At 39.0% G+C, this 24,320-nt stretch overlaps 2 protein-coding genes across 2 annotated transcripts; one reads left to right on the top strand and one right to left on the bottom strand.

The window, feature by feature from the left end:
• Nucleotides 1–1,488: 1,488 nt before the first annotated feature.
• On the bottom strand, nt 1,489–18,732 carry MORN5 (MORN repeat containing 5). Its single transcript, XM_053472758.1, has 5 exons — nt 18,663–18,732; nt 14,182–14,329; nt 13,357–13,468; nt 8,798–8,929; nt 1,489–1,694 (listed from the first exon to the last, which is right to left on the bottom strand). Exons 1-5 carry the CDS (start codon nt 18,707–18,709, stop codon nt 1,600–1,602), a joined length of 534 nt encoding a protein of 177 aa, XP_053328733.1. The 5' UTR covers nt 18,710–18,732; the 3' UTR covers nt 1,489–1,599.
• Nucleotides 18,733–18,971: 239 nt separating this feature from the next.
• Nucleotides 18,972–23,870, top strand: NDUFA8 (NADH:ubiquinone oxidoreductase subunit A8). Its single transcript, XM_053472759.1, has 4 exons — nt 18,972–19,122; nt 19,488–19,651; nt 20,580–20,745; nt 23,634–23,870. Exons 1-4 carry the CDS (start codon nt 19,072–19,074, stop codon nt 23,769–23,771), a joined length of 519 nt encoding a protein of 172 aa, XP_053328734.1. The 5' UTR covers nt 18,972–19,071; the 3' UTR covers nt 23,772–23,870.
• Nucleotides 23,871–24,320: the final 450 nt, after the last annotated feature.

Below are 24,320 nucleotides of genomic sequence, written 5' to 3' on the forward strand. Positions count from 1 at the left end.
TTCTTTAGCAAGGCATAGCTTAGACAGCAACAAGAAGTTTTAAATAAGAATGTTCAGTCAGGGACAGACAATAAAGATGACATGTTTTCCCTTATAAAGCAACATTTTAATCAGCTTTTATTATTCTTCCCAAATGTCTGATGTAAACACAATCTTGCTTATTAGAAATAAATCAGAATTTAAATGAGAAATGCATTTTTCCACCCTTGTTTTTCTTATAAATAACTGCTCGTTTGATAATGTGATCAAACTTCATGGTGAAATCACATGGTCTAAAAGTTCTAACAACTAATAATAATCACACATTAAAATTTACTAGGATTTAAGAGGGATATGCATGCAAACGTAAAACAATTAGCTCTGCTTACTTCATAGTAAAACTAAAATCTATCCTAAGATTCCATAAAAAGATCAGGGTAATGGAAACACTAATCAAGTCTGCCTCAGTTCAAATGACCTCATACGTCGCCACCTGGTTTGGGTGGATGGAGTTCACAGGATCACGGGCGTTTAATACATTAGTGAAGTGAGGACATAGGAATAGGTTGAGCATCTAGAGCTCCTGGTTGCTGGAGTTGGGTCTCTGTGGTGTACTCCCCTCCTCTCAGCCCACATCTGTTTGGGGGTCCCCCCTTTTTTCCTCTTGCCCCCCCCCACTTCTCTGTTCCTGTCATCTTTCTCCCCACTTATTTCAAGGAAGTTTGCTATCTTACTTTTCACTTCTACCTTCTCACTCAAAGGATGTGACATACTAGGGGAGCTAGCCTGAGAAACTCATGTGAAGGTTTACAGTTAGTGGCAATGAGCGCTTTACATGCTCATGTGCATTGTATCTTAGCTGTGGACTTGTATGTTTTATCCTTCATGTACATCTTTGTAAAACAATAATAAAATATGATTTACAAATAACAAATGAAAAGATTATATATATATATATATAAAATCAATAGAATTACTAGCCTCAGGAAAGAAGTGCACATATATCTTGTTCCTATATTTTAACTATCCTCTCAAATGGCAAAAGAATTAAGATTATTGCTGCTCAATTGATAAAGTTCCAAGATAGGCTTTATGAGGTGGTAGAAGATAGGCTTCTGTGAGGAAATATAGTGATAACAATTCAGTATTTTTTTTAAATGTAAAGCATCATCAGAAAATCCCAAGGTGATGAACATATTATAATGGCTACACGTCATAATACTGAACCCATAAAAAGTTACTTTACATTTAAAAAAGGTATTAATTAATTATTTCAGGACATGTCATGGTTTGTTAAACATATGCATGACGTTGGCCAGATTAAAAATGGTGTTGAAATTACATAAACCTTGCTTCCTGCACCTTTTAAGATATTATACATGATCACAACACCAGTGAATATAATATATATCTCAAAACTCTTCTCTTAACCATCTATAAAAAGTAGCACTATAAATAAAACTATGATGTTCTAAAGACAAAGCAAGGAATGGAACAATGCAGAAAGTAGAGTAAAAGCAAAACTGACTGATTTTTTATTCTTGTATGTATGCTACAGAATTATTGAAGCTAGATTGTTGTTGATGCTTCTTTACTGAATAGGTGAGATTCTACAAGGTCTCATGTCTGGGATCGTGGGTGTTTTGATTGATATCCTGCGATTTCATCCCATCCTTTCCGACATGTCTGAATAATCCACTCATGTTCATCATCATCTAGATTTAAAAAAGGCAAAGTTAACAACATTTATCTGAGACTACTACTAATATACAGTCATACTCCCTGAGAACATTCATACAGCACTTACAATTAGTACAATTAGATGAACCGATTTGACTAAAAATTACAATCCAAAACATTATTGGAATGGTATTACGAATCACATTTTGCGAGGGAGAGGAATGTTGTTTTTCACGTATTTAAGTATGCATACTACAGGAAAATAGTAACCCATATGTATGCCAGAAAATAAAGAGTTACACTCTGTATATAATATTTCCAAGCTGAAAGGAACGATTGCTTCATAATTAAGGCAGTTCTGAATCTATTCGAATCTGCAGCTGCAACCTCTTCAACAGTAACCCATGAAACAAGACAAACTGGGATTATTATACTGAACAAGACTTAAAGCCCCTCCCTGATTGTTAGTAATTGGCAGCAATGGACTTAACAGCCACTTGACTATCCTTTTCACACTACCTGGCTGTGCAGCCAACAATTTGAATCACAAATGTATGTGCTTCTTAGCGCAGCTGCCTCCAGCCTCTAGCACTCTGCACTTCTTACTCTGTGCCCCATAACACTGGGACTAAACTATAAAAGGAAACTACATCAATATTAAAGACGCAATTAAACATAAGTATTGATTAGTGATCACAAATGTATGAATATAATTACTATTCTTCCAATAGCAACAATTTCCCTATGTAAATGCAGCTACCAGGACATTATCTTGGCACACATCTTTACACTTATAAATACAAATGGAATTTGAATGTATAATATAAATGAAATTCTGTCCACAATTACAATATACTCACTTTAACATGTAAACTAAACATATAAGATACACAATATACTTCGTTACTATTAAGAAAAGTTTTTCGTAATGGAATCATAGTCACCGCTTTACTATCTATTACCGAATAGTATTTACTAAATAGTTTATTTGTAGACTACATAGGTAGTGTTTTTTATATCATGTACACTTTATCTTTACTGCACAAAACAGTTAATGTGCTGTATAGGGAACAAGTCACCTTTAAGGACGTCCCTGCTCCTAAAAATTCCCTCTCTTCTCTTTTATTATTGTACATTAACACATATTAGGTTATGTTTAGAACTATTACAGGTGAGCTACTCTGCCACCAGAATTATTCATAATATGTCTGCCTGTACAGGTCAAATGGCACAATAAAAAAACAAAATACATCCACCAGGGGCATACCTAGAGTATTTGGCACCTGGGGCGGATCTTGTATGTGACACTCCGCGCACACACACACACACACAAACACTTTAAAACCGCATAGCTTCTATCGTTAGGCAAACATGGACGGGAGTACAGCATAACTGTTATCTTTATATATAGGGATGCACCAAAATGAAAATTCTGGACCAAAACCGAAAATTCAGGATTCACTTGGCCAAAACCGAACATGACCCCCCCCACCTTTATATATAATATAAGTAACACACTAAAACTGGACAAAAAAAATAAATAATATATATATATATATATATATATATATATATATATCTATATCTATATGTTAACAGCAACCACACTCCTATCATGCCCAGGCATACCCAGATCCCAGCATGCACTGGCTGACTTAGCATGACTGTGATTGTTTAAAAGCAATCACACTCCTATCATGCCCAGGTTCTAGCGTGTACTGGTTGCCTGGGCATGATAGGACTACGATTGCTGTTAGCAATCATATATATATACATTAATATTGTTATTTAATTTTTCTATCCAATTTTGCTTACTTAAAAAAGTGTGGTTAAAAATCAACAATATTATAAATATATATATTATAAATAATAATAATAATATATATATATATATATATAATTGCTAACTGCAATCACACTCCTATCATGCCCAGGCAGCCAGTACATGCAGGAACCTGGGTATGGTAGAAGTGAGATTACAGCCTCCCTTTGCCATGCTACCCCCCCCACACACACACTTACACATCCATGCTATCACACACACACTCATTTACAAAGATTTCTTCACAAACATTTATTCATTCATTCATATACTCATATTAATGTAATGTCTGGTATAGTATACCTTTTCTCTGTCAATGTCAATTTTCCTCCTCCTCTTCGTTCTTCCTCTTTTTCATCTGCCTTCTTCCGGTGCAGTGATCACAGAAGGTGGTGGGCGCGACTTCAGTGTTCTGTACCGGGATATGACAGCAAACCCAGACGCACACCATCAGTTGCCGCACGCATCGCACTGGAGCAGGGTCAGAGGTCTGCATTTACAGACCTCCCGCTCCCTAGATTGGCTTTAAGCCAGTTAGAGATACTTGATCTCCCCAACCGAGCCTGCTCCTCTAGCGTCGGACATTACTGTCCGTCTCTGGAGGGGTGCCGGCATGGTGGCACCCCCCTGATGAGCGGCACCCGGGGCGGACTGCAGCCCCTCCCCTCGCTAGGTACGCTAATGGCATCCACCTCCCCACCTCCCTCACAATTTTAGTGAAATAAACTGTGAGCTTACAACCGGGCCTTCTCTACATTATGCATCTGGTTGCCACTGTCTGTCAATTTGAGTCTGTTGCATTTCATGTGCCATGTTTCTGTAGGGAGGTGAATGCCTTTTATATATTTTTTTATTATTATTATTTTTATTATTATTATTATTATTATTATGTCATTTGAAAACAGTTTTGTGACTCTCCTCACTTGTCTGTGAAATCAATGGAACCAAAGACAAAAGTTTTGAAGTTTTCTTACAAAAGCTAATTGAATTAATGGATATTAAAAACATTTATTGTGACATTTGTTATGTCTTGTGTTACCTATGGTATACTCCCATCTACCTCAAGGTTACATAGTTATGTAAATCTATTCCAAATGTGTCATAAAGGAGCGTAGCATGTTTAATATCTTAGATTTTATAAACATATATTATATGTTTTTTTTATTAACACAGATCACCGAGACCAACACTAGCCCTTTTTCATCTTTCATTCCTGCATTTAGCCTGGAGAGCCAGGTCAAGGATACTAGTTAGATTTCACAAAATCGGGGCTGGTTCTAATACTTCTAATGAGTTAAATCACACACTAATATATCTCTTAAGGTAGCCCTGACTATATGTATCACCACAGTAGTTTAAAAAATTATATTTCAAATTAAATAATGATGTTGCAGTAATATGGATCCTACTGACATTATGATTCAACTCACAAAAACCTTTTAAAACAGTTCATATCAAGACACAAAATGTATTCAGGTAACAGAAGTCATCATAGGAAAAAAATAATATTCTTTTGTTTTCATGAGGAATTGACTTCCCTATGACCTTTAACACCAACAACCATTTACCCGGTTCTGAGAAAACAAGCCACGTCTGAACTCTTCTGTGATAGACATCCTTCAGGGGCACTCCCAGATCGCAGCGCAACTTCTGTTAAACCTGTCTTGCTAAGACACTGCTATACAGGACTTCCTGAATGTTTCCTACCATCTGCTTTAGATGCTGTCATGGACTGGTCTGCAGCCTTGGTGTTTTCCTGCTCCTTCCTGCCCAGCCTACAGAGTAGCTGTTCTGGAAGGGTTCCCTGTCATTCCAAATTCTTTCCTGATTTTCTTTTGCGTACTGCATACTTTTTGTTTTTTTATTCTTCCGTTACTTCATGGCCCTGTGCCATACAAGAGTTTCTCCTAGGAGTGGCAGATTCTTCTTATGTTTTGGACTACCACTTGATAGACTACATTTATCAATGTTTAGTGTGCAGATTTACAGCAATAACACTATATACATAACTCTTCTTACAACAATATTTTATTCCTTGGTGACTGGTATTTAGGGGTCCCAAGCAATTTAGCATAACCTTATTTTAACAGTGGTTGAAATGCAACAATGCAATGAACCTCTCCCTTTCATCCTCTGACGAGGGACACAGAAATCTATTGGAGTACTTAGCAGCTAAAACACATAGCAAGTTTATTTAAGCTTTTATAAATGTTTGATGCTAAATAAATAATATCATATGCAGGTTTCATGGCATATTTGCCTAAACGTTTTGGAGAAGTGTCTGTCATCCAAACTTTTCATTTATTTTTTACTTCTCAGTGAAACTGTTAAACGCACAATAGATTAAGCTTTTACAAAAATTTTAGTTTTATAATAAAAAAGAAAAATATTTGTTTAATGATTGCACAAAGTTAAGCGTTATGTAATTATATTTTAAGACAGGAAAGGAGAATTTCAATTTATTACTGAATTGTCACACAAATTCTGTTTAGCTGAATGTTCTTACTGGCATGGACAGGATATCTTAAAAACAAATGCAAAAACACAAAGTTCAAAGCATATGCAAGGATATGGGATGGCTGGGTGTTCCCTCTATATTGTTAATCATTACAAGTTCCTTTGTTTTTAGAAAGCATGCCGCTTATCTCATTTGATATTATATTCTCTGCATACCAGAAGAATTGGATGAAAGCCATATAAAGCTATCAAGTGATGTTATAAGAGTGTCAGGCAGGATAGCAAGATAACTTGTAGCAGATATAATCTGTCCTTATCATTTTGAGACACCAGACACCTTTAACAATCCCCAAATCTCCCAATAGACACATTAGGAAGCAGCAACATAATTTCAGACAAGAAATTGATCACTCTCCAGTTAAACTGTTGTTTTCTTTCATGGCATTATGTGTAATACTGATGCTCATTCTATAAACCTGTATAGCGTATATCTAAGACTAAATATACTTTCACCATAAGCAGCAAAATTACTATTGCAAAATAGACTATAAGAGCAGATTACAATATGTTGGCCCACTTAGCCATTTCCACCAGAAACCAGAACATTATCGTTCCTGTTCCATGCTTGAGACAGCAATGTCCCCAAATCACCATCTCGCTCTTTTTTGAACTTCAGGGTATATTATCTTGTCCTAGTCACCCTACTTCTTCAGTTAACTAATGAAGTTTTAATTTTTCTATCATGTCTATGCGATCAGTTCTCCTTTTCAAATAATATGTACTCAAGGTTCACAGTCTTTCTTGATATGTATGACAAAGCATGCATTTTCCAGTTTCTTTGTACTTTTTTTATTCTCACATTGTGAGTTTTTTGGCACTCACAAAATTATTGCCTTGGCACAAAGGGGCGTTCCACAGCTACACCAAGCAGATAAATGTTTTTAAGCCACAAAAATACCCCAGCATATGATAACGCAAATGCTATCAACCAACTTGTCTCAAGGGTTGACATTTTTTATGACCATATATTTAGTGATAATTTTCATTATGAGTGGCCAATTTAATTGTGTGTGTTATTGTTAAGACTTACTATATGCTAACATAGCAGCCCGCAACGTACGTATTCTATGGTCCTGCAATAAAAGTATACTGTTGGGTTAATGCTTGCTTCCTATCACTAAGAATTTTCTTGGCTTTGACAAGTTATATGTAACATGCTCTTGAATCAATCGTCAGATTCGGTAAGTGCAGCCTGTGGCGCAATGACTGTTCACAGAGAATTGTTCCTGCTAAGATGAAAAGTGTCAGGAGAGGGGCTAATAAGGTTTGCTGCAGAAACCAGGTTCAATTGAATAATTGCAGCAAACTGGTCTGCAATTAAATTCAGTCTAAAGTCCCCTCTCATGTGCGGCAGATAAAAGTCTCACAGTTTAATCCACATTTAAAACACATGCTTAACAGGGAAATATAACAATTTTAGAAAAGTGGTGAATTATTTAGCTTCCCCTCCTCTAAATAAAGTAAACTACTTTCTATTATGTGGCTATACATTGTCCCAGAGATATGCAACTCTAAATTGTACCACTGGTAAAGAAGACGTCTAATTGTATTAGGAAAAGCTACATGCTATAGGTGGAATTTAGACTATATGATTGGGTGGAGACTAAATGATCCATGAGTTTGCTTCATTAGCATGTCTATAACTGGTCTCCAACACAAGAACAGATAGGGCATTTGGCACTGTTAATTATCAATAGATAAGCTTTACATTTGTAAGTTGGTTGAATTTTATCCTATACCCCTGACTTTTTTGCCAACTAGTGCTATAATAAAGGTTTATTGTTCATTAAAACATTTATGAATGGTCTAAGAATGGTGTGCACGTTTTGACTAGTATGCCAGGGTAAAGTTTGTGCTCTATAGGTCCTTATTTAGAAAAAAAAATAAAAAATTGCTGGCAACTAAAGTAGTAAGGCTCAATACAGTCCAAAAGTATAAAATGTCCCAAGGCATTTATCTAGCCTGAGGTCCGCAAGTCCTGGGAGGCAAGTCCTGGTGATATACAGCAGGGAATGTGTTATCCATAAACAGAACGACAAAATACATTATCAAAAGTATAAACTCTCTGATTTTGACTTGGAGTTTGTGGGAGACCCGCTTATTCCCCGGGATTCCGGGTCAGTGTCCTCTTTCCTCTTTCAGAGGTAGGATAACTGGCCGCACCCACCCCACCTCCTACTCTCCACCTACCTAAGGCTAACTGGAGCTAGCCCGGGTTCTATGTGTTTCTAACCCTGCCCCATGTAGAGCTAGCCATGTGCGGATGTGGGGCTATCTAGCCTTGCATGGAGTGAGGTTATAAAACGCATAGGAGCCAGTATTTGTAAAACCAAACCTTATTTAAACTATAATGATATTCTTCTCTGTATAATAATTTGCAGGAAGACATGCCAGTAACTTATGAATTCTATAGAATGTTTATTTCAAAATGCTTTTTATGTGGTTATGGTGATACATACCATACTCAAAATGAAATCTGTTCTGCATAGTAATTCAATTACAGCCTTTGTTGGTCATGCACAGATTGAGGACATGGTGATTTTTTTATGTTTAGGATCTCCTTCCTTCATAACAGAATGGCCAGTTTCATATACTGCTAACCTGCATTACTTTTCCCTTTACCCCTACTGATCCCTTTGAGTCATTTATTTCCACTAATCGATGACACCTAGTTTTCTTCATGTAGTATGTAGTATCATAGGCAAAAATAATGAACTTAACCACCCTCAAATATAGTTAAAACAAAATCAGATATTTTTAACCCTTTGTTTAGGTAGCTTTATAAACTTATATACATACCAGCATTTCTCAAGAATCTGTTCTGATAGTCATTTACAACTCGGCTGACTGGGTCATAGAATCCATCACCACAATCATAACAGCCTTCTGGGATTTGTCTTGGAGGATCTAAATTTGTAAGTTGGGAACGGCCTAATAAAAGTAAAAAAATAAACATAATGAAATGTGCATGTAACAGAGTGTGATTGATTTAAAACATGTTTGCACATTGCTCAGGATAAAAATACACATACCCTGCCATTAACATTGAAAATACATTTTTCTAAGATCTCATAATGCACTGAAAGCACCAATGTATTTGTTATAAACAGAACTATATCAAGGGCTACAAGCAATTAAAAAAGGCAAATGATAATCATTAAAGCAGGCTCTGGGTCACTTCCACATACTAAGCATGTTCTATCTTAATCTGAACAGATTTTAATTCACTATTCAAATCAATTTAACATTGCTATTAGCAAAGGAGGAAAAAAATAAGGGTAAGTAATGGCTAACCTGCACAGCTGTTATTATATAGAATATATGCTATGCATCTCAGTTAATCATTGAGGAAGACTTATTGTGCTTGTGTCAGTCAGTGAATAGTGAAATCTAGATAACCTGTGTGTAGTTTTTTTTTTTTTAATCTATGGGGACTAATAATGCTATTTTGCAAAAATAAAATAGCATTTATTGGACAAAATAGTGTTCCCCACTAAATGAGCTACAGAATTTGATGGCGCTATATAAAACAATAAATAATAGTGATATTAATGCCTGCCATCGTTTATAGACAAGAGCTTTTGCAAAACTTGATTACTTTATATTCCAGTTCAAAGTACATAACTGTGATATGTTAACCATGGTGGGCAAAATAATACATACTTAACATGTACATTATGTATTCTTTAGCCCAAAATCCTTAAAATGTTAACTTCAATCATTTTTATTACTAGTATCAGATTCAAAGTACATTTTTAAAAACATTGTGCTGCTTTCTTTTTTAGCAGTTCTAGTTTTTGTCATAAGATAGTGTTTGAAGTTTGCTGCATATTAGCTGTTTGTATGTGTTCTAGCTCTATTATAGTACCCCAATCTTATCATACTGTCTGTAAACAATACCATGGCTCAGTCTTAATCAATTGGACATTCTGACTAATGAAAGTCTATGTAGGAACAGCCTTCACAGCATTGCCATAAAGACTGAGCAGGGAAATTCACCCAAAATATAACTGGCAACAATGGCAGTTTTTCATGGGACATCCCTATTACTACGTACATAGCTGGATCGAAATGGCTAGACTGACTGCCATGTATCACATAAATAGAGGCTCTATGGGCCAGCCAGTTGCCTTCCTCCTCCTTCCCAGAATGAAAGTATGCACGAGACCTCTGTTAAAGAGAAAAGCCGCATGTTTACTTTCAAGTTGGCTTAATAAAACAAAACACAACTAGTTGGGGCTCACTTGTGGACAATTTCTAACTTTATCTTGTTTTGTTTTATTTAGGTATGATTATGAATCACATGTAACGCTGAACCTCCTTCAATTAACACTAAAAATCACAGCCTGGCTAAGCAGGTTAAACCAAACCTCTTCAGTCAATCAGATGAAAGTAATGGAATACTTAGGTCTAATTATGCTAAAACTAGGAGCAAATAAGTCCAGATCTGCTTGATATGAAGTAAAATTGATGTAAAACAAATACAACCTTTACACATGTACAGATTAAAAAAGGAGACATTAGGAATAAACATATCAAACAGCTTAACTTAATAGCATCATCATCATCAATTCAAGTAATGGTTCCTGGTGTTGGAAATGCATGTTAGAAGTGTTAGCCTTGTTTCATTGATTTGAAAAATTAAATATGTACAAATAGGCATAAAAAGAGTTATTGCTAAACTACATTTTTATTGTGTGCCAGCATAGAAGAGTTTTTTTTTTTTAATTTCTGTCAGCTAAGTGTCTTTTCTTAAATGGATACTCCAGGCATCATATGCACCTTAATGCATATAATAGCTGAATGTCCTCTTTAAATCAGCTGAGCACATTGTCTGCATACCAGTGCACAAGCACATTATGCTCACCACAAACAAGCTTCAGTGCTGGTTCAGGCACTTTAATATGCCTTATAGGCATTCTTCATTGGTGGGGCTGTATAGGATACTGGACTGTACATGTATTTGTTTTCTGGGTAGCAGAATTCCACCAGTGGTCATGAACCTTGCAAGTTTTGTTTGTTAACAACCCTTCCAATGCTGACTATATAGGGACACTCCGAGTGATAAATGCATTTTGAGCTTCTACAAATTTCTAGATGTGGTTGCTCAAAATGTAACTCTAACGTTTCAACTTAAAATACGTTGTTTGTCTAAACACCCCACTGAATCACAGAATTTACCGTATTTGCTCGATTATAAGATGAGGTTTTTTCCAGACCAAATGCTCTGAAAAATACCCCTCGTCTTATAATCGAGGTCGTCTTCTAATCAGACCTCATTCTGCTTCGGCCGTGCTGCTTACCGGGCTTTTATCGCGAGCAGCGTCTCTGCTATTAGCAGCAGGAAACAGGAAGCTAGCACAGTCCTCACATAACTCTACCTCCCCCCTCCTTCCTCTGGGGGCGGGGCCAGAGAAGTTGCTCGCACAGCCGGGCCCCTGCAGAAGTCTGCTAGTGGGAGATCTGCAGTTCAGGTAAGGGGGTGGGGGGTTTGAGCGTGTGTGTGTATGTGTGATTAATGGAATGAATGAGTATTTAAATGTTTGTGAATGAGTGTGTGTGTGATAGCATGGATGTGTAAGGGGGGTGGGGGTGGTAGCATGGCATAGGAAGGCTGTAATCACACTTCTAACATCCCCAGGTTCCAGCATGTATTGGCTGCCTTGGCTTGATAGGAGTGTGATTGCTGTTAGCAGTATATATATATCTCCAGAAATGCATTTTAACCCCCTATATGCCACTCAGCCCCATGATATGCCTTTTAACCCCTATATGCCAGAGTGGCATATAGGGGTATAAGGCATATCATGGGGCAGAGGGGCATATAGGGGGTTAAAAGGCACATCATGGGGCAGAGTGGCAAATAGGGGGGTATAAGGCATTTCTGGGGGCAGATGTGCATAACTGGGGGGGCAGGTTGGCAAATAAAAGGAAATAAAAAATATATTTTTCTCAATCATAGCTTTTATTAAATATGAAAATTAGTTTACATGAATTAATATTTACTAGTAAAACTTTTTTCCTATAGGGTAGTCTTATATTCAGGCTTTTTGTTTTTTTCCTAAATTAATATTTTGATTTTGGGGGGTCGTCTTATAATCAGGGTCGTCTTATAATCGAGCAAATACGGTAATTGTAGCATTTTTAGCACTTATCTACTGTCTATGCTTCAGGATTTGACTTTAGACACATAATTGAATCCCAAACCATACATGTTTACCTCACTGTGTCAGGCCCAAGCTATCTCAGAGAAGGCACACATAAGGGCTTTAATTCCATGATTAAGCTAAAAAAACACAAGATATACACACTGCCATAGGTAACCTCTCTGTGCTTCTGGTGTAGCTGTTGTTGAGGGCTAAAACTCCTATTCCCCTTCCAATCATTTAGGTTGAAGGTGATGACAGTTTTTCGTTCACAGGATTGGTCCAATTTTTGCATATATATTTTTATATTACATATTTGCTAGATTATAAGACAAGGTTTTTTCAGAGCAAATGCCGGTGAATGTGACACAAGGGATTCTGGAGCATGAGAAACAAGTCTAGGGATGCATCGGTAAGTCGGGGGGGGCATAAAGCATATCGGGGGGTAAAGTGGCATATAGGGGGGAAAATGGCATATCAGGGAGGCAGAGCGGCATATCGGGGGTATAAGGAATATCTGGGAGGCAGAGTGGCATATAGGGGTATAATACATATCTGGGGGGCAGAGTGGCATATCAGGGGGCAGAGTGGCAAGCCATGGGGCAGATGTGCATAACTGGGGCGGGCAGGTTGGCAAATAAAAGGTAATAAAAAGTAAAAATGCATTTTTCTCAATCAAAGTTTTATTAAATATGAAAAATAGTTTACATGTGAGTTAATATTTACTAGTAAAACTATACTATTTTCGTATAGGGTAGTCTTATATTCAGGTTTTTTTTCTAAATTAATATTCAAATTCATCTTATAATCAGGGTCATCTTATAATCATGCAAATACGGTATTTTTTAATTATTATTTACATTATTTTATTGGGCAGTGGCACTGCCTAAAAGCAGCAATTGGATGTTACTTTTAGGTTTTTTACATAGTTGGAAGCGGCGCTAGTTAGTCAGTGACGGATCAGCAGCTTTCTTTTTTCTTTAGATGACACCTTCATAGTTAACTGTAAAGTCCTGGCTCAGGAGTCAACCATTAACCCTCTAAACTGCAGAAATATTTTGCATAAGTTGCCAACTACATATCACAAAGGTGGTTGGCACTAAAAAAGTAAATATCTCCAAACAATTAAGCTGATGTCAAACCAAAAAAGCTACAGGTAGTTTTAATACTTGAACTTAGGAATGCAAGGGACCCAGCAACAATTAAATATACCTGCAGGTTTAAGTCCTGAGCAGATTTCAGTATAAAACCTCCTGTCATAGCCATCACAGTAATGCCATTTCTCTTCTTCATACTGCAGTCCATCTGCAAATGTATATTTCCCCTGTGAAAGTAAACATAATACTAAAAAACGGATAGAATGTATTCACAGACAGGGGACAACTTCTTCTAATTCAATAAAAGCCTTATTTTGTGGATAGATAAACGAAGGGGGCACTAGCAGTATGCTGACTTGCTAGCATATATGAATCGATGCTAAATCTCAAACATGTTAAGGTTGATAATGTCAGTAATGTGCACTTAAATAGAGATTAGTTGGTTTACTTTCATAGAAGAATGGTACTAGTAAAGACACAAAGAGTAACACGAAACGAAGCTTCTTAGTATTTCAAAGGCTGTATTTGACGGTTTGGGGGTTATATATGAAATGGGATTCCAAAGCAAAGTAGTATCACCATTGCAACCAACATAATGTTGACGTTTGCTCCAGTGAAAAGACTTTGATTAAACATAATGATTGATTATTTTTTTTTATACATAACCATACCCAATTGCAGTTTAATCACTAATTACATTTTTAACACTTGCTATGCAGGATAAAATGTATATGTATAAATAAACATACCATAAATGATGATTCATGTGATTGAGTAAAAAACTATTAATTAAGTTCGGTACTATTTTTTGTCGATCTTGACTTTCTAGAGTAATTAATAACATTGTGACTTTCATGTAAGCTTTACATCTGGGTAAAAACAAAAATAAACTAAAATAAAGGCCTTTACATATCATGGCCACAGCTATAGTTATTTGTACCTCATATGCAACGCCACAGTCCCACGAAGCTTCATATTTGCTTCCATTGGGAAAATACAAAGTTCCTTGTCCATGGAACATTCCATCTTTCATGTCACCCTCATAACGGGTTTCCGTTGGCAGAATGTACTCGCCTTTGCCCTCCAACCTAAAAAGGAAGATGTTTCTGATAAGATTATCTGCAACGTATTGGAGACTGTGGATGCCCACTATTTATAGGCCTGCACACAGCACCTACTATAGTCACTTAGAAATAGTTACAGAGTATGTATGAACACTGTATGACTATATACAGCTGAGCCTGCCATTACGTCAAAGTACCCCAAGTTTGGAAAGACCAATCTAATTCTTCATGGCTATTTTACTTACCAAGGAGCTGAACCATAGAAAAATAGAAAGTGACAGAAGATAAGAACTATTCGGTCAATCTAGTCTGGCCAACCAATCTCTGCCAAATCAATGAGATTGCATTGTGGTTTAACCCACAAGAGACTCTCAAGCAATTTAAACAGGACACCATTAATGAGGCACCTGAGTGGAAAGATGGGCTTGCAATATATAGCCATCTAGTGTGATGGAATCCCCAATATTCATGCGTTGGGTAGGTGTTTTTTTTAATGGTATGCACTGGTTATGTGCTGAATTTTTGCTATTTATTGGTCATTATTCTGACAGCAACCCAGGAATTTGAACTTGGCAAAGCATCATAATTGGTGGAATCGCCATTTGATTGAGGTGAAGGAAACATCAATAGCTATTAGTAAAAGGTACAGTCCTGCTGCTGTATGATCTTTAATACATCTCCTGGTTGGCAATGTGCACTACGTTCGCTGCCAGATAATATGGGCAAAGGTATTGGGGCACCTGACCATTACACCCACAAAGACTTTTATGGCATTACATTCTAAATACATAAACAATAATATGTAGTTGGTCTCCCCTTCAGCTATAACAGCTTCCACTTTTCTGGGAAGGCTTTCCACAAGATTTTGTTTCTGTGGGATTTTTTGCCCATTTATCCAGTAGAGCATTAGCAAGGTCAGGTACAGATGTTAGATGAGAAGGCCTTGCTCGCAATCTCCGTTCCTGTTCATCCCACAAGTGTTCTATGGGGTTGAGGTTAGGGCTCTGTGTGGGCCAGTCAAGTTCTTCCACACCAAACTCATCCAATCATATCTTTATGGACCTCGCTTTGTGGACTGGGGCACAGTCATACTGGAATTGAAAAGGGCCTTCCCCAAACCGTTCCCACAAAGTTGGAAGCATTACAATAGTCTAAAATGTCTTTGTATGCTGTAGCTTTAACATTACTTTTTAACCATTATCCTTCCTTCACCATTAAGTAGCGTTCTCCTGGAACCTGCCAAGCCCAGATTCGTACATCAGACTTCCAGATGGTGAAGGCTGGTTGAGAACACATTTTCCCTGCTCCAGAGTTCAGTTGAGGTGTGCTTTACTCCACTCTAGCCGACACATGGCATTGTGATCTTCAGCTTGTGTGCAGCTGCCCAGCCATGGAAACCCATTTCATGAAGCTCCTGCCACACAGCGCTTGTGCTGTTTCCAGTGGTAGTTTGGAACTCTGTAGTGAGTGATGCTACAGAGGACAGTTCATTTTTATGTTAAAACTGTTGCTACTACTAGACAGACTAGGCACTTCCATAAAATAGCACTCACAGTGGAGCGGGGCAGATTTAGCAAGGCAGAATTGTCACAAACTGAATTCTGGCAAAGGTGACATCCTATGACACTGCCATGTTTAAAGTCAATGAGCACTACAGTAGGACCCATTCTACTGCCAATGTTTGTCTATGGACATGGCATGGCTATATGCTTGATTTCATGCACCTGTTAGGAACGGATGTGGCTTAAACACCTAAATTCAATAATTAGGAGGGGAATCCCAATACTTTTGTCCATATATATCTCCAGGTGTATCTCCAGGTGACAAAGTCCCTCATAGCCTCCTCCCCTACTCCCACATCTGTTCAATGACCCATCATGGGTCACAAGAATGTATACGTAATGCAGTAATTATAAGTGGTGCCACTATAGACTCTGAAGATTGCAGAGATAGAAGTACCACTTTTACAGTGGATGGGGAATTGTGGTCTACTTCCTACCACATGCCACTGTACCAGTCTACCAGGAAGAGAGAAGTTCCCCAGAGGCTAGGTCCCAACCTGTGCTGACTTTCAAAGGGGTCAACCCTCCTGGAGAGGAGTCAAATACCACATCTAAGTAATGTATGGAGAATGAAAAAGAAAAAGTATGATAGAAAAGAGTGCCATCAGGGACAAAGCAGACCAATACCTAAACAAAATACTAACCTTTCAAAACAAAATGTCACAATTCCCACACATTCCCAGTCTTGCTCACAGAAGTTCTGCGGCTTGTTCTGTTTTAAAATGGTAACCTGGTGCCATGTGTCCTTAAGAGGCAGTTAGTATATGATAGAGACGTGCTTAGAAACCACAGAGCCCAGGTGTGAAAAATTCCCCTGGGGCCCCCAACTTCACCAAGCAACATGCCCACCAGTGCCACCTTAGCCCCAGCTTGCAAGTGCCACCTTTGCCCCCAAACAGCTTATCAGTGCCATTTTAGCACACAACTTGTCTGTGCCATTTTTGTCCCCAAAACAGCTTGTCTGCGCCATCTTTATCCCAAAACAGCTTGTCAGTTGTCAGGTCCCCGCCGCGGTACTCACCTCCTTCCCTTGCCGCGTTCTCCTTTCAACAGACTGGCCCTGCGTGTTTTACAAAACTGGCACTGATCTGAGTGGATTTACAGATTATAATTTAGTTTATAACAAATGATATCTCTTATCAGCAAGAAGTATGCAACATTATACATGGCCATCAGAAGCTCCTTGGGCTTGGACCTTCATAATGTTTCGTTTTGAAACTCTCCTTGTCAGGATGTGGGGATCGGAGCACAGCGCAGAGAGACACCTGATAAACTGGTAATTACAAGTAGATGAAAAACCAGGTAATGGTACAACAGCAAAGGTTTATTACACTGAGCAGAAGCAGGCAGCAATGAAAAGACAATACCGTACAGCAATCCGGGATATGGGGTAGGAGAGAATCGGCAAAGTCCATAGAATCCAAAATAAATATCATGTAACAAAGTATGGGAAATCCAGGACGGAACTTGCACAAGCACTGATTGAACAGTGCTGGGGGTTTAAATAGTCCTCCCCCCCAGACCCTAGAGACCATAGTATTAACCTGTCTGTCACCGCTTGTCCCCACCTTTGGTCCATCCCCCTCCCTTGGAGCTTCGTCATCGGGCCGCAGGACACACCCCCGCCCCCCAGGAGCAAGGCGTTGGCACTCGCCCTTAATAGGTGTTGTCCCCACCGGGAGAAGACCTCCTGGTCCGGAGGGGAGGTGAGGTTAGGAGCCTGACACTCCTGCAAACTCTCTTTTTAGTGAATAAACCCCAAAGTATTTCAGAAACATGTGTATGCTACTGTAAGACATTTTAGTAAATTCATGTTTAATACAACAGAACCTACAGATATGATGATGCCATTCAGGTACTCCTAAGTGTCCCATCTGGCTTTCTACAGTTTCACCTTACCACCACTGACTCAACTGGATAAGTATCCCTTTTCTCCACACAATGTTGCTCCACTAGTAGCTCATCATTTTACCGGGTATGAATCATATATGTTTTATGTATATTTGTAGAAAAACAGAGGAAAATGTGTTTACAAATGAAATTGTGTAAATCAAACACATTAGTATTATTTTTAATGCTTTACATAAACGAATAGCTATTGGTTAGGCTCAAAACTACAAGACTAAGTAATGACCTTCTCTTTTATCCATGCCTCTAACCACATCCCCGAAATTTATTTTTAAAGGTGAGAGGTAATTAACCAATCAGATGTTTTCAATGTTTGCTCATGGGTCATGGGAAGACTACACCCGATGAAGCCAGATTCAATCTCAGCGCTGGGGAATAAAATTACACAATTGTGGTTAATGTATTTAAACAGTGGTGTATTTATTTCAGGTGCTGCCCTGGCCTTGCTCAGGGCAGTTCCCCCCAGCAGACCCCTGTGTGTCCACTGTAGCATATCCGGTACTCTGATCTTAAAGTCATACAGTGCATTTTACTGCAAGTGCATTGTGGAGGTTGTGTTAGCCATTGAGCAGTGGTGGACCAGAGAGCTTCAAACCAAAATACTTCACTGGATTCAGTTATGGTTTTATCTCAGATATGACATTAATTCTTTAACTTAGCTAAAACTGGGCAATTTGTTAATTTGCCTTATAATGTCCTATGACATGATGTTGCCAATCTAACTGTCTTAGAGCCATTGTAATAAAATTACGCAAATTCAAACGAAATCATTCAAAAACACAATTATAAATCCTGGATATTTTTTCATTATTTTATAATATTAGATTCAGTGGTTTCGGGCAGCTATCTCTCTAGCCATTGTGGCGCTCACTTTATATAAGTAATACCTCCCATTCCGGTAATCCCCACGGTACTTGCTGCCTGTGTACTCCATCCCGTTACAGACCACGAAAAGACGTTACTATAACAACCGCAACATGAAGAAGTGGACGCGTTACTATGACAATCGACGGTCACCTGATAGCAGCTACCAATGATTAGCCGGAAGAACGGTAGAGCATTTCAGCTCTATAGAGGAATACGTTGCTGCCTCCGAAGAATCAAAACTGTCGCTAGTAAGTATGTAGCGGGTAGTAAGAAGCCTTAATGCCATAAATCTCCCACTTTGTCACAGAAACTATAATTTCAGGGGATGACGTTGCGGGAGACGTACGGGCGTCTTGACGTATTTGCGTGCCAGATATGGCGTCATTCGCGCATGCGCTGTAAGCTGACCTTCCGGGGACAGAGGCAGCCATGCCTGGGACTGTAGAATTACCTACAGCTGAGGACCTGACAGTCCGCGAGGTATACGTCTTGATGAGAGCTTTACATATATAAATAAAGTACATGAATACGTTAGCTTTATGTATGCGCTAGAAATCTGTCTATGTGTTCCGACGTATGTACACTGCAGTTATTGCATATGCAAAATAATGTTGCTGCATTTTTTTTCTTTATGAATAAATAGATATAATGCGTGCTTGTAAAAATGTTTGTAATATATCTTAAGCATTCTGCAGTGGGTGGCAGTTAATGTGGGCAGGTATGCACCTGTAACATAGCCCATTGTCTTATTAGCACTGCTGAGTGAAACGTTTTGTGTGCCAGGCGTTACAAAATCCCTATCCAATCCCTCTTGTTTTCTTGTCTTTTTGCCCCAAACTATGCAGCTGAATGTTAGCTCTGCTGTCCTGAAGGCTGCAGCTCATCACTATGGATCCCAATGTGACAAGCCCAATAAAGAGTTCATGTTATGTCGTTGGGAAGAGAAGGATCCCAGGAAATGTCTGAAGGAGGGAAAACAAGTAAATGAATGTGCGCTGGAGTTCTTTAGGTACTAACATCCAAAACTGCTCAGTCCGTGTAAGATCTGCGTTGTCCAGAGACTTCACTTTCTCCTGTCAGTAATTTATTATCCTCTTTATGTAGCGCCAACCATTTACTCAGCGCTTCTTACAATACGTATATTCAGGGGAAAGCTAGAGTTGACAGACCGATACAATCGGTAAAGCCGGCCCTGCTCATAAACTTACACTACATGTTACACTCAGATTTGTTTGACTTAATAAGTGTAACAGTGCATGCATTGCCGATTCTTCCGCTGGTACAGAACCCAGGGGTTAGCAGGCTTTGTGACCTGATTTGGGGAACCCGTAATGGAGAGAGACCTAGTCATACACCTACCGAATATTGAGTTCCTACTATTGACAGACGGTGGGCATATCTCTCAGTTCTCGCCATTACATATTTACATTTAGTTTGGTTTTAAGGCCCAGTTAAAACACATTAATACAAGGAATACAATACGATATTCAACAGGGTGTGGGCAACTCTGTATTGTATTTGTGTATAAACTATGCTAAAATATCATGGGTTTCTTAACCCCTTAAGGACAATGGGTGGTCCCTAAACCCTTTGAAAACAATGCATTTTGAGCCCGTACATGTACAGGCTTTGTCATTAAGGGGTTAATTGCATTTTTTTTTTTTGACAGTGGTTGCCAACTATTTATTCATTATCAAGTCTTAAAACTTATCCAACACTTAAATGAGTATAGGTTAGTTAAAAGTCACTGTGATTTGGTGAGCTACCTGTTAGCTTCTTGTTGGCATGTCTATGTTTGCAAAACTCTGATTCTGAGTCCTGCATGGAGAAATGTAGGCGTTCAGAACCTCTATCCAATGTACTTAATTGTCGCAAACTTCATAACTGTTTTTGTGCTGATGTTAATACATCAATTTACAATTTTGCTTCTATTCTAGGAAAATTAAGACTCATTGCGCTGAACCATTCACTGAATATTGGACCTGTATTGACTATACTAACTTGCTAGAACTCCGCCGTTGTCGCAAACAACAACACGCATTTGATAACTGTGTCCTGGACAAGCTGGGGTGGGTGAGACCAGATTTGGGAGATCTGTCTAAGGTGAGATTATTAACTTTCTGTGTTTTATGATTTAAAAACAAAGCCTTAACATTTAAAAGGCCACTGCAGTCCTATTTTCAGGTAAAATTACCAATGTCTATTTTGTGTAGATTCCAGTGCAGTTTTACAGTCTGATACATAATTTTTATACCAAATAGTCTCCATCATTGAGCATTTTAAAAAGGTGGGAAACTTGCTTTTGTAGCAAATTTCCTACCCCCTCCCGTTTGTGTTATAGATAATATTGATAGTAGTAACTGGCCTTCTCTATATTAAATGGTTGATTTTAGTTCTATAACACAAGCAGATTACCGTATTTATCGGCGTATAACACGCACTTTTTTAACTAAAATTTGAAGCTGAAATCCTACCTGCGTGTTATACGCCGATAAATATTAGAGCCAGTGGCGGAACAACCGGGGTCGCAACTGCGACCGGGCCCTGGAGTTCTGCCAGTCAGGGGGGGCCCAAGGGGTGCCGAGCGGTTGCTGAAGATGACCGCTCGGCAACTCTCGGGCCCCCCTGACTGACAGAAATCCAGGACTCCTCTGCTGGCGGCCGCCTCTGCCGCCAGCCTCTGCCGCCAGCCTCTGCCGCCAGCCTCTGCCGCCAGTTTCCGCCGCCTGCCCCCAGCCTCCGCCGCCTGCCCCCAGCCTCTGCCGCCTGCCGCCCGCCTCCAGCCGCCGCCGCCTGCCTCAGCGCTTCAACTCTTGTGTTGGAAGCGTGAGGCGTTTGTCTCGGGTGCCGGCGCTCAGCAGTGAGCGCCGGCACCCGAGACAAACGCCTCACGCTTCCAACACAGGAGTTGAAGGTAAGTGACCGGGGTGGGGTTAGGGAGAGAGTGGGGAGATCCTGAGAAGGGGGGTTAGGGTGTGTGTGTCTTACTGTGTGTGTCTTACTGTGTGTGTGTGGTTTCCCAGATAGCAGTGATTCTGATGGAGTTTTTTTTGTTCAGTTTTTTTGTTCAAAAATGGGGGTGCGTGTTATACACCAGTGCGTGTTATACGCCGATAAATACGGTATACAGTGTGGTATGTGAAGTTATATAATGTATGACATCTAAACATAGGGTTTGGTTCTCACTAAAGGTTACAGTCCACAAGTCTGAAATTCTTTCATGTGGGCCTGGATCCATCTTCATATATATTTATGCATCCTAACTGTACATGCATGCGTGCAAACATACATAAGCGCACACATGTTGTCAATGTAATGTAAAAGCTGTGCTATTTTACTTAGCGTTTCTTTCACAAGAAAACAAAAAAAACTTATGTTCAACAACATCCCATGAGTAGAAACGGATAGGTTTTATAAGGTAGCCAAAGGCAGAACACTTTTTTTTTATGTCCTCGCTAACGCAAAAACCATAGGAGGTACTATTATGACATCTGGAGCATGTTTTAGGGTATTATGTAGTAGTATGCCCTGTGTCACAAAGTGGTTAAAAGAATGCATATTAGAGTGCTTACAAGTACTTTAACATTCATTCATCAGTGATGGGGTACTGAGCTGTTAAAGGCAGTGCTGATAAATCTATGCTTGGTCAGTGAAATCCTTTCCGTCATAGACTTTTATTAGCTAGTGCATGGGTGATGGCTGAGCCATTTTGGTACCACCAGGCAGTATGATAAGGTGTGAGGGCGTTTATCTCGCAAACTGGGCTTAGATAAGAGTTGGAACACATACATATGACCATACCTGGGAACTTCTGGGCTCCGGCTACCTGGAGCCTTCCCTTTCGGGACGCGGGCAGGACTGCCCACTGACGTCGGCGGGTGGTCCCTTGACGTCGGCGGGCACCACCCCCATTTAAAGAAAAAATGGGCAGGGAGTGGGGCGGAGGATTCGGGTCTTGAACCGGAGAAGCAGTGCTCACCCGGTAGTCTCCGGGTCAAACCCGGAGAGTTCCCAGGTATGCACAGGACTAATATGCAGCTGTCGGAAAACATATTATGTAAAGAGCATTTAAAAAAAAAAAAAAAAGGATTAGCATAGAGTAGGGACCCTTGGATTTAGCAGGGACTAGGTTATTAGTAACTTTAGTAAGGGCAGTGGAGTGTCGAGAAAGGGAACTCAGACTGAAAAGGATCAAGTAAGGACTTGGAATCAAGTTAATTGTGTATAAACAGTAATTTCAATAAGCTTGAAATTAAGAAGTAGATAGATGGGACGGTAATAGGACAGATGAGTCATGTCCAGGGAGGGCTTTTTCAGGATAGGAGTTATGGTAGCATGCGGAGGATGGAGGATGGGACAGATCCAGTAGAGAGGGAGAGGTTGAAGATATGAACATGAGTAGATGAAAGATTGGGTAAGATGAGAAGGGATCGGGTAAGTGGGACTATGTACTCTATACTAAATGTAGCTGGAAAAGCCTAACTGCGGTAAAACTAATGAATTTCATTTCCTACAGTGTTGCAGCATATTATACTCGGCAACAATATACGCACCTAAGGTCTCGATAAGAATGTAGGGAACCACAAGCTGGGATTCCAAAGCTTCACCTCAATGTGCCCTAGCCTATGTAATAGATAATGCTCTGTGTTTCCTTAATCACAGAAACACACATGTTCTTTTCTATCCTTGATACCTGCGTGGTAGGGAGGGAAACTGAAATACTTTTAAAATAGTACATATTTTAATATTACATTATATTTTATTTTAAGGTATGTTTTATATCTGTTTTATTAGCTATACTACAGTTTTTGTAGTCATTTTTAATCAGGAGGGTTATCTCCTTAGTGTTTTATTTAGGGACTTACATCTGCAACAATAATTAAAGTAATATTGAACACTACCTAGGAAATTCTGGTCTCTTTTACAAATAGAATGTAGTATAGTATGTTAATATTGAATAATCATTTAACACGTGTTATTACATTCATTAGGTCACAAAGGTGAAAACAGACAGACCTCTCCCAGAAAACGTCTACCACTCAAGACCAAGACCTGAGCCAAACCCTGCCATTGAAGCAGAGCTAAAACCTTCCAAACTTGGGAGCAGGCTTTTCTTCTGGACTTGGTAGAAGAAAGGGTGCAGTGTTTCACCCCCTGATGAGTATCTATTCTGGTCTGCTTGCCTCCGACTAGATTATTATATTTGTGAAAAATAAATAAAATAAAAATATTAATGGCTTTTCTTTTTTTCTGATCACAATTTTTGGATAACATGTACATTTTTTGTCTAAAAAAAACTTTTCCCTTTCTAGAGAATCTAACTGGGGTTGACCTTTAATGCCTTGCTAAGCTAGTGGAGTGCTAGCCTGTAAATTTGCAGTTTAGTAAACATACCCCAGTTTACAGTGCCGGGAATCTGTCTTTGCAAATTTTGCCTGTTGTGGCTTGGTTCAGCATAGGACTGAAATCAATTTTAAGCTGGTGTGCCAAAGCCCATAACACTGTTATGCGTAAGAGACACACTGTTATGGAGTCAAGAGACCTTGATGTTTTAGTACAGCGTAAACAAACCTTTAAAAATACATATTACTGTCAATTTTAACCCCTTCGAGAACTTAATATTTTACGCCAGCAAACAAAACTGCATTTAAAGCTGAGGATGTAATATTTTCTCAGCT

The sequence above is a fragment of the Spea bombifrons genome, chromosome 8, assembly GCF_027358695.1.
Source record: "Spea bombifrons isolate aSpeBom1 chromosome 8, aSpeBom1.2.pri, whole genome shotgun sequence".
Lineage (NCBI taxonomy): Eukaryota > Metazoa > Chordata > Amphibia > Anura > Pelobatidae > Spea > Spea bombifrons.